We start from the raw sequence: 11,232 nt of genomic DNA, 5'->3' as shown, positions 1-11,232 counted from the left end.
CCCCAGCGGCACAGGCCGCACCCGAGGCCCCAGCGGCACTGGCCGCACCCGAGGCCCCAGCGGCACAGGCCGCACCCGAGTCACCAGTGGCACTGGCCACACCTGTGTCAATGGCACCATCCCTACCAGCCGCACCAGAGGCACCAGCAGCATCGGCCGCACCTGTGTCATCAGTGGCACCAGCCCTACCAGCCACACCAGAGGCACCAGTGGCACCAGTGGCACCACAGGTCCCAGCAGCTGCAGTGGTCGAGGAGGAAGCCATGGTGCCCCTGGAGGAAGAAGCGACCAGCAGGGAAGGGGTGGCTACTACAACCACTCCCTTGGTCTAGGCATATAGCCAATAGATGGCTATCTCAATGCTGGGAATTAACCCAGGACCCCCACCCCCAAATAAACATTACACATATATTGATATTAAAAATAAATTGATTGAAATTTGAAAATATATTTCTTTTGAGTCACTAAAGGGGGAACTAGAAAAGGGGAGGAGAAATGGTGGGTATATGGCAAGAGAGGGAGTTTGGGTGGGTAGAGACAAAGGAAGGAGGTTGGGTGGTTAAGGACAATGGATGGAGTTCTGGTGCTTAGAGACAAGGGTGGGAGGTAGAGACAAGGAATGGCGTTCCGGTGGGTAGGGGGGGGGGAGGGAGAGAAGGGATGAAGTTTGGGTGGGTAGAGACAAGGGAGGGAGTTTGGGTGGATAGAAAAAAGGGAGGGAGGTAGAGAAAGGGGAGGGATTTCCGGTGCCTATAGACAATGGAGGGAGGTAGAGGCAAGGGAGGGAGTTTGGGTGGATAGAGAAGAGGGAGGTAGAGACAAAGGAGGGAGTTCTGGTGTGTAGAGACAAGGGAGGGAGGTAGAGACAAGGGAGGGAGTTTGGATGGTTAGAGACAAGGGAGGGAGGTAGAGATGAGGGAGGGAGGTGAGACAAGGGAGGGAGTTTTGGTGAATGGAAACAATGGAGGAAGGTAGGACAAGGGAGGGAATTTGGATGGGTAGAGACAAGGGAGGGACATAGAGACAATGGAGGGAGTTTGGGTGGATGGAAACAATGGAGGAAGGTAGAGACAAGGGACAGAGTTTGGGTGGGTAGAGACAAGGGAGGGAGGTAGAGACAATGGAGGGAGTTTGGGTATGTAGAGACAAGGGAGGGAGGTAGAGGCAAGGGAGGGAGTTTGGATTGGTAGAGACAAGGGAGGGATGTAGAGACAAGGGAGGGAGTTCAGGTGCATACAGAGAAGGGAGGGAGGTAGAGACCAAGGAGGGAGTTTTGGTGGATAGAGACAAAGGAGGGAGGTAGAGACAAGGGAAGGAATTTGGGTAAATGGAACAATGGATGAAGGTTGAGACAAGGGAGGGAGTTTGGATAGATAAAGACAACGGAGGGAGGTAGAGAGGAGGGTGTTTGGGTGGGGACAAGGGAAGGGCTTTAGGTGGATAGAGTCTTTGGAGGGAGGCAGAGGTAAAGGAGGGAATTTCTGTGGGTACATGACTAGAGAGGGAGTTTGTATGGGTACATGACAATGGAGAAATTTGAGTTTCACAAGATTTGGGGGCCAGACAAGAAACTTGAGTGGGCATTTGAAAAGAAAGGGATTTCCCATAGTCAGAATTTGGCATCCAATGGTTGGGGGACAGCCAAGGGTCATAGGTGTGTATATGACACAACAGGGACTTTGGATGGAATATGGCAGGTCAGGTATTTTGGGTGCTGTAGGGATGGAGGCCAGACTAGGAATTTGGTTGGGTATGTGAGAAAAAAGAACTATGCATAGTCATGTGACAAAGAAGGGACTTTGGATCTATCACAGTTGAGGCCCATACTAGAAACTGTTAGACACATGGATGGTATGGGCAGAGCTATGGTCAAGCACTGAAGGCAAATTTCCTCTTTTTGCCTTATCTCCTAGATAAGGAAAAAGAAGACTGGGTACCTCCACCTATATATTTCACTAGATCAGGGCAAAACTTAAGGTTGTGGATTACTTCAACCTATCTGAGGCCGGAACACACACAATGTTGTGTGACAGCACTATTGCACTATTACATCAAAGAGGAAAGAATACTTGTTAGACCCACGTCTCCTAATGGTGCTTTTATACCCTACCCCATAACTAAGGAAAGTCCTTCAGGATAACCAAAGACATTGACATATTAAAATATATCAGTCACAACTCAGAGAACGTAATGATAATTAGAAGTAAGAAATATAACCTTGATTATCCTTCATAAGAAATTAGGGTTGATCAAGGCCTTCAGAGTGGATTCCTTCTATAACAGGCCTGACAAAAATGAGGATGTACTAAAGAGACACTTGTGTCTCTCAATCTATCATACTAGTGAAACAGCAGACTTCACAAAAATGATAATTTTCACAGAAATCTCATTTGGGGTGAAGGAAAAGATTCCAGAAAAAGGGATAATTTTAACAACTGTCAATAAACCTTGCCAGATAAGACTAATGATCAGACAGTGATGAATCTGTTGATGGTGAATAGAAGTCACATTGTGACCACAAATGCTAGATGTGAATACCCCTGGCTCTCTATTTAGATTTTAGTCTCATATCAAGGCCTCATGGTGTACACTAGAGACTTCAAAGAGTTTGATGTATCTCTTTATCCCTCTTTCCAATGTGGCCACATTGAATAAGTCATTTCTGTTTTTTTACTGTCAATTTGGATCTTTTAATGACCATATTAATGATAGGTGACTGAACTCAACTTCTCAGGGTACAGAAGGTGACACAAAGTTTACTAATACATTCAATGTTGTCAATAAATATTGTTTGAAAATGTAATCTATTATTTTGCTCTAAAGTTATCCATACTTGTATAACAAGCATAACAGTTTATTAATTTACAGTGTCTTTGTTGTAGTTTCTACTGATATGATAAAATACCATGACCAAGTGTAACTTGGGGAGGAATGGGTTCATTTTGCTTATACTTCCATACCATAGTCCATCACTGCAAGGAAGTCAGTGTAGGATAGGGCAGAAACCTAGAGGGAGGAGTTTAATGCAGAGGTCCTGAGAGAGTGCTGTTTCTTGGCTTGCTCCTCCTCGTTACATGCCCAGCCTGTTTTCTTATTGCTGTCAAGACAAATAGGCCAGCAGTAGTATCACCTATAGTGAGATTGACCCTACCACATAATCAAGAATCAATCAAGAAAATGACACATAAGCTTGCCAACAGGCCAATTTGATGAAACTTTTTTCTTAATTGAAGTTCCCTTTTCCTAAATGACACAAAATAAGCCAGCACACACAGCCCAAAATACCTGCCTTTTCAGAAGAGATTCATTGAGAATGTTTTTGTCATAAGACTAATATAGTAATAACAAGATGAGAAGGGGAAAGGGGGAAGAAAGTAATGATAAACACAGTGTTTTTCTTATCCATAATATTAGGTTGTCATTAATCCCTTTCTAATCTTGTTTTTTAAAGAGGTGCTTTTATCACATATTAATGAAACAATAATTAAAGACATTAATACAATTAATAAATCTAGAAAGAGATGTAATAAGAGGCAAGATATGTAGGATATATAGTAAAGAATTTACATATAAATTATATAGCCAGCTTGTAGGAAAGGAAAATATATAATACACATTAGTATACCTTTAATCTTATTCTAAAGCTGGGGTAAGGGAGATTTCCAAAGAAGTTCAGTTATGTTCCTCCACTTTAGTTGTACCAAAAGGCTAGTGCTTTCTTTTTCATATGGTAAAAACATATGATGACAGGAGTAGGGAGCTAAAGTTCAAGTCCAAAGAAAAGAGCTGAACTTATAAAGGACTCTTGCCTAATGAGCTGCACATGCTACAGAACATCATTATTTTCATTTTCAAAATCTGAGATCATTATCATTTTTCCCTAGGCCAGAAATGATACCACAGCTGAGAATAGGACAAACATGGGATCAAGTTATCCATGAAGGAGCCAACTTGTCTTACCCAGGCACTTTAAACTTTTGTCTCACTGCTTTCTATAAATTATAAGATATCTACTAGCATGGTGGGCTGGAAATTACAGCCAAACATAGAACAAGTTTAAATAAAATGACTTAACTTTATCATTTTCTGTTTTTTATAAATATTTGGTTGCTAGTGATGTATATTTAATGTTTATTAAATTATCATATTTTGTATTACATATTTTGACCATAATCAACCCCACTTCTCCTAACTCCTCCAAGATCCAACCACAATTTCTCTACGCACTTGTCTTTATAACTACCCAGTGCAATTTGTGCTAATCATATACTCATGAGTGTGTGAAATTCACTTGAGCCTGGTTGACATTTTTGAGGCAACACTCTTGAAGAAAACTGACTCTTATTCCCTATCTTAGTTACTATTCCATTGCTGTGAAGAGACACCATATCTAAAGTAACTGTTATAAAAGGATTCACCTGGGAGCTTGATTACATTTTTAGAGTCTTATTCCATGATCACCATGGCAGGATATATGGTACCAACCCAGTGTACATGAAATTAAATTCAATACTGTGCCTGGTGTGGCCTCAAGACCTACACTCAGTGACATACCTCATCCAACAATGCCACACCCACTTAATCGTTCCCAAATAGTTGTACTAAGTGCACGTGACTAAGCATTCACAAATATGAGTGTATGGTTTCCTCTCTCATGCTAACCACTACACTTCCCTAGAAGCCACCAACTGTTATTAGTTTGTCAGTTAGAGGTGGAATACTCCTGAGCCTCTTTCCCAGTGCATACTGGAATATTAACTGGATTAATATTATGCAGGTCTTACACATGCCACTACAGCTAGGGGGAATTTATGAAAACAATGTTACTGTTATATCTGGAAGATGCTATTTCACTTTTGTCTTCCCCTAGCCTTTGGTGCTTAAAATCATTTAAAATGTTTTCGGCAATAGTCCCTGAGCCTTGGGGACAGATGTCCCTATTTCAATTATCCTTTGAATTACTAATCCTTTTCTCTACTATATTTTCCCACAAGGATTGCCCTTTCCTTCCTCATCAGTTAATCAGTTAATAAAATTAATCAGTTATCAAAACTAGGAAATGAAGATAAGGAATATCATTACAAGTCAAAAAGAATGGGCTCTGAATCTAACTCTGGGCCTAAGTAGACACAACATTGTAATATTCTGGGAAATTTGAAAGAAATCAAGCAAGCAACATTTGGTAAGGGAACCATTAATAATACATTTAAATGGGCCTTACAGTTTCACTGTAGAACAGAAATATGACCTCACCCAAGAAAGGGTTCCCTTTCAGAGATTTTAGAACTACTGTAAAGCCTATTCAAAACATGCAGGACTTCAAAATGGTTTTTCTGGCCAATGTCTACTCTCATCTCCAAGAGTGTTTCCCTTCAAATCCATCAAATGTCTATTTTTTTTTTTGCCATTTTCACTCTTTTCCCTTAGGAATATGTAACATTACTTATCCCTTAGGAATATACAACTTTACTCGACAATATTGTCTGTGCATTTTATCTCTTTCACATTGTATATATCCTCTGAATTCTTTCAGAGATCATCAGAGTCAGAGATGTATATGGAGACAAGAGGAGATTATAATAAAAATGTTAGATATTATAATCTAGTTATGATTAGATTTCCTCCATTTTCATAATGGGAAAATATGGTCTCCTCTCCCATGGGTTCAGTTTATATAAATTACTGTTCCTTTCTTTTAGACCTAACTGCTGCTCAGGCCCCAGTACCTGTGCTAGCATTATATTTTCTCACTAGCCTTACAGCTGTTGGCATGACTCCTAAAATACATGCCTGCACATCCGTAATTACCTTGCAGATTCATGGTATACACGTACTTCTAATTTCCTCAAGTGAGGATGCTAGACTCCAAAACATCAGGGATATCAACGGGTGACTAGGGGCAGCATATTCCCCCATTTATCTACTTAATGGGCAAATCTCAAATAGATGTGCTCCTCCCTAAATCTCCAACATCCTCAGAGTCCCAATTTCATTCCTCAGAATTATCTTCCCCTCCGAATTATCTTCACCTGTGGTCTGCTGGAGAATCAGAGATATAATTTCAAGTACATTGCAACACCTTTCTTATTCCTCTGAGATGTCTAAAAATGACCTAATGGGCCTTAATTCTCTTCAGAAGCCCCACCATGCTGTTGTATATCTGTCAGTCTCTCTTCTTCTGGTATTAATAGCTTGTCTAATAAACCTGCTAATTCAAGAAGACAATTCACCTCAGTGTTCCCCTTGTAGACAAACACAAAACCATTCATTTTTTCATTTAAAACTTCCATTAGTATTTGTACTTCTGTACTTGGCTAAGGGATTACTTTTTTTCCTAATTTGGGAAATATATGTCTTAGTGTTCTTCTCTCTCTCTCTCTCTCTCTCTCTCTCTCTCTCTCTCTCTCTCTCTCTCTCTCTCTCTCTCATCACTCCCATGTTAACCTAAATGTTAAAGGACCTGTAGCTACTTTAAGGAGCCAACACTGACATGTGATTAAGGTGGGTTTCCTCTGTGAGACTGAAAACATTGTGACCTCAATTCATAAACTCTACTGTGAATTTAGGATTTGACTTAGATATTGTATCTTGTATAATAGGTCTAGGAGGGAATTTAGAAATTCCTCTGTGAATATTAACATCTAAGACACTGTATCCAAGAAGAATGATTTGGTTTTGGACTTGTTTTAATTTTTACATATTCTGCAGGAAGAGATTTATTGCTAGATTAGAGAGAGAGAACAGTATTTTTGCTACATACAAAAGACAAATTCAAAGGAAGGAAGGAAGGAAGGAAGGAAGGAAGGAAGGAAGGAAGGAAGGAAGGAAGGAAGGAAGGAAGGAAGGCGAGAGATAGGAATAAAGGAAGGACAGGCAGAAGAAGGAAGGGGAAAGAGAAAGAAAATGATGACTCTCCTTGTGGAAACTGACAAGGAAACTCTGACTTAGGCAGTTACATTTTACTCTTAATCTTCACAAAGATTATATACCTTGGTCTCTGCCAATAAAAATAACTCGAGAGTCAAGACATACATCAGGGAATGCTATACTTGCTTCACAAGAAACATGTGGACTTTAGTATTTACTTGTCAACAAACTTGTTCTAATTAACTGAAGTCATCATGGAATCAGATAGGATTTGTTCCTTTGAATTTCTAGGCTCCTGAGTGAAAGAGTTAGTTTTGAAGTATTTAAACTTGATTTCATTAAAAATTTGTATCTCAGTTACAACATTCAGAATCAGGGCACATTTCATCACTAAGCTTTTAAATAAAGAAATTAAAGTTAACTTGGTCTTATACATTTTAAAGACAAAATTCAAATAATTTGTCAGACAGAACGGCCAGTAACTGACAACTGCTGGAGACTAATGAAAACTCTACTGGTGGTTTATAATGCTTTCTGGTGGTCATAGAGAAGTATGCTGTAACAGATATCTTTAAAGTAAGAATCCTTCTTCTAGACAGATAATTTACTCATTATATTTGTAATTTTAGAAGTAAATTACCAAATATTGTCTTTTTGAACTGAGATTCTACTCCTGGACTATTAAGTACAGGCACGTGTTGTCCATAAACTATAGAAGATGAACAATGGGAACAAGTTAAAACAGAGGAAACAGGCATAGGCAGTTTGAATAAAAACAAAAAAAAGCTTTATTTCATGACATGAATTACTCTGGTTCATTTCTAGGTGGAAATAAGCAGGTAAAAAATATTATGTTGATTTCCAATGTATTGGAAAGAAAACCTGGATATACAGTATGTTTAAGACATTTCTTTTCCTCAGTGTTGTAAGATAGGACACTAGAGTTCTAAAACATGAAGGACCTACAGGCTAGATCCCCAAAACCTTTCCTTGAACTGAAGAAGGTCTTGGTTTCAGTTTGCCTGAAATTCAGTTATCATCATCAATGGGAGAAAATCTGAAATAAAGTCTGATTTTGAAGATAAGACTGTACATTCTCCCCTTCATAGCAGGATGACCTACTCCAATCTTATACTGTGTACCAGATGATTGAACTCCCTGAGTCTTGGTTGGTAACAGGAAAAATGGTACTTCTGTAAACAAACATTTCTCTCTAATTTAATGTAGTAGATGGAATAATTTACTCATGGTATTTTGGTGATATCTATATGGTCACTCATTTTATTAAGCAAAACCATATTGAAAAATAGGGGACACACTATTTTCAGCTCTAATAAAATCTCACAATAATATATATGTTCACCTCTCAGGAAAGGAAAAATAATGGTTCAGCTTTGCTAGGTGTCCTGTTAGCTAACAAGGGCAAGCTATTGTGATTACCAGAAGAGTAATCACAGCTATCCAAAGTATACTATTTAAAATGATGTCATTTATACTCTAGCTACTAATCCTTACTTACTGAGTTTCTGGGAAGACTTTTCTATTACTCTGTTGACTTCCATTTCAAAGCATTGACTAGTTCCTTTTATCATATACAAACTTTTCAATTCCATGAACTCACCTTTTTGCTAAAAGAAGGGTTAGAAAAACTGTAACTTACAGAGGTCAAGGAGAACTGAAATGTATCAGTAAGATTAGGATTCTACTAGATTAGTAGTACACCCATGAACTGCCTTTTTAGGGGCAGTACCTGTACAGTATCAACCATTGAATAGTTCAGAGTGTGTTGAGGGTAGATAAAAAAAAATTCAATCAGTAGCCAAGAGATATTGACAGTTGAGGGTGGTTGGCTACCTTTTCAAGGACAGTACCTGCACAATATCAGTGAATTCTGCAGTGTATATTGTAGATCAAATGTTCTAGTATGTAGCCAAGACCTACTGACAGTTGACGGTGGTTAGAGGGTAGGATCAATTTTCTATATAGATGTGGGAATTCATAGGTTCTTTATTCTTCATGAAATGATAAAATTTCCGAGCACAAGTGGGGGTGCTAAATGTATGATAGGACTTGATAAAATGAAAATGCTCTAAAAAAATCTTTCTGTCTCCATTTAAAAGTCCAACTATGGAAAGAATGGGTCTCAACAAATAGGAATTTGTCTAGGAATAATGACCCAAGCAAAGGGGAACCTGTTTCCCAGAACAAGAATTCATAAAATCCTAACAATAAGTAAAGACACCTTAAAGGATGAATTTGAATAGGACTCCTATTTATATGTCTATATCCTTGGCTCTCTTTTTAAATCTTAATATCAGTTTAGGAACCCAGATCTTCCCAATGTAGCCATATGAAATAAATACTTTTTTTTTCTACTGTTAATTTGATCCTGGTTGGGCAACAGACTGAGTGTAATAGTTCAAAAATAACTGAAAATTAGGAAAAGATAGGAAATTGTGCGTGGGACACAAAGGAGCTATGTGAGGAGTTAGAGAAGAGATGGGGTAGGAAAAGTCCCAAACTGGGAGAGAAGGATTTAGACAGAATCCCTGGTGGGCAGACAGACAAGGAGAGAGGCTATGATTAGGACATAAATGTGGTCTCATTGTTGACTCCTATTCTGTATCCTTGCCATCAGTTAAAATTTATCAAGGCCCCATAGATCTCTAAGGGACTCTGATTATTGAACCTCTAGTCATCTACCATTCATAAATTGAAAGCAGTTGGAGTGGTTAGTATTCTCAAGCAATAAACACAGTAAAAGTGACCTCAAGTTTGATTTGAGGGACTAGGTATTAGAGAGACTCCCTGTAGGTACACAGATAGGTAGGAAAAGCAAGACAAGTTTATAAGTGTGGCAACCTCACACAATGGCTACTCCTCCACCCTCCTGACTTGAAATAAAACACTAGGAGCTCAAAATAACTGTCATTGTTTCCAGCAGGGAAGAGTCCTGCTGATGGACTGACTCCATAAGTTTAAGGACAGACAGGAATTGTCTAGAGCAGATACTACTCAATCTACCATCCCACCAGCCAGTCTTAAAACTGATCAACCATAAATAAGGGAAGAAAAACTGCTAGATGCCTTTAAATGCCAGCCCTTGAAATGTGACTGGGGTTCCAGCCTTCTGAGTTTCCCCCGACCTATGCAGAGGGTCATTTTCTCTGTGTACTTCCTGCATGAGTGTGGTTTTCATCCCCAGGAAATAACTTGTCTTAAGCTACTGTCTGTTTACTGCTTTTGAGATGTCTCTGCTGCTGTAGGTTGTGCTGGAGAACTTCTTGTCTTGCAATACTTTAACTGAGAGAAAATGAACCCAGTCAAGAACCGAAGGCTGATTCATGTTCTGGGTTATTTTGGTTCTCATCTGGAATATCTCTTGGGCATCACCAAACTCATCAGATCACAAATCTAGCCAAAGTTTAAGGTGATAGTAAACTTGAGAGGTAAGCTGCCTACACCCTTCCTCCATCCTAGCACAGGGGTTAATTTTATATTTTTCTCACTAACAAAGAAGGTCTCCTCAGAACTAGCTCTGGTTTTGTACCCTAGGAAGTCAGTTTAACTGTTGAGCAAACAGAGACCAGAAAAGAAACTTCAAAGTGGACTAATAGCCTAAAGCGTAGATTCCACATTAAAGCAACCTCAGTCTGTTCATGGTGAAATCTGATCCAGGTGCCTAAAGCAGGGGCATTCTTAGGGAAATTCGTAAAATTTCTCTCTGTGTGGAGACAGAAAGGCTATTGGATACTTTCTTTTATATACCTTATCCTGACACATCCTCAATGTTGAATGTGGGAGAGGCCAACTACTGTTTTGAAATAGAATTGAATGAGTTTTCTTCTCACCCTTTCCCTAGAAGCTATTTGACAATCCTGAAACTGAATATAGCTACTCTGTACTTCTAAGCAAAGACAACTAATTAACTTCTGTTTATTTATTTTGCTAAGTGAGGCCCTATAAAATTACCCACTAAAAACTATCAAAAGTCTCTGCTCTAAAAACAAAAACAAAACAAAACAAAACCTCTAAATGTCATTATTTAATAGGTAAGATATATGAATCCCACAGAGAACTGTGTCTGATAGGTGATGATCTCACATTATAAGGGAGCTGGGTTCACTGTGAGCAAAATGTAACCCTCTGCTTTGTTACCATCTTGGATTATGACTTCATCAAGATTGAAGCAGCCTTGTGCCTTGGCTGCTCCAATCTTGATGAATGTAAACACATAACTTCACGAAAACTATAACAATACCCAAGGAAATTCCTAGTCCTAATGAGTCTTCCTACTTTTTCATTCATATTCATTCTCTCTCTCTCTCTCTCTCTCTCTCTCTCTCTCTCTCTCTCTCTCTCTCT

At 39.1% G+C, this 11,232-nt stretch overlaps 2 protein-coding genes across 9 annotated transcripts in view; one reads left to right on the top strand and one right to left on the bottom strand.

Annotated features, from left to right (window-relative positions):
- Positions 1-332, top strand: part of LOC110313674 (testis-specific gene A8 protein-like) — a 1,072-nt gene extending 740 nt beyond the window's left edge. Inside the window, exon 3 of the mRNA XM_021188128.1 lies at positions 15-332. Within this exon, the coding sequence (XP_021043787.1) occupies positions 15-332 (318 nt within the window). The remainder of the gene's footprint in view (positions 1-14) is intronic.
- The window catches only part of Dmd (dystrophin), a 2,621,826-nt gene that overhangs the window by 1,568,174 nt on the left and 1,042,420 nt on the right, over positions 1-11,232 (bottom strand). The window lies entirely within an intron of this gene.

The sequence above is a fragment of the Mus pahari genome, chromosome X (genome assembly GCF_900095145.1).
Source record: "Mus pahari chromosome X, PAHARI_EIJ_v1.1, whole genome shotgun sequence".
In the NCBI taxonomy this organism is placed as follows: domain Eukaryota; kingdom Metazoa; phylum Chordata; class Mammalia; order Rodentia; family Muridae; genus Mus; species Mus pahari.
This window is presented reverse-complemented; position numbering and strand designations above follow the sequence as displayed.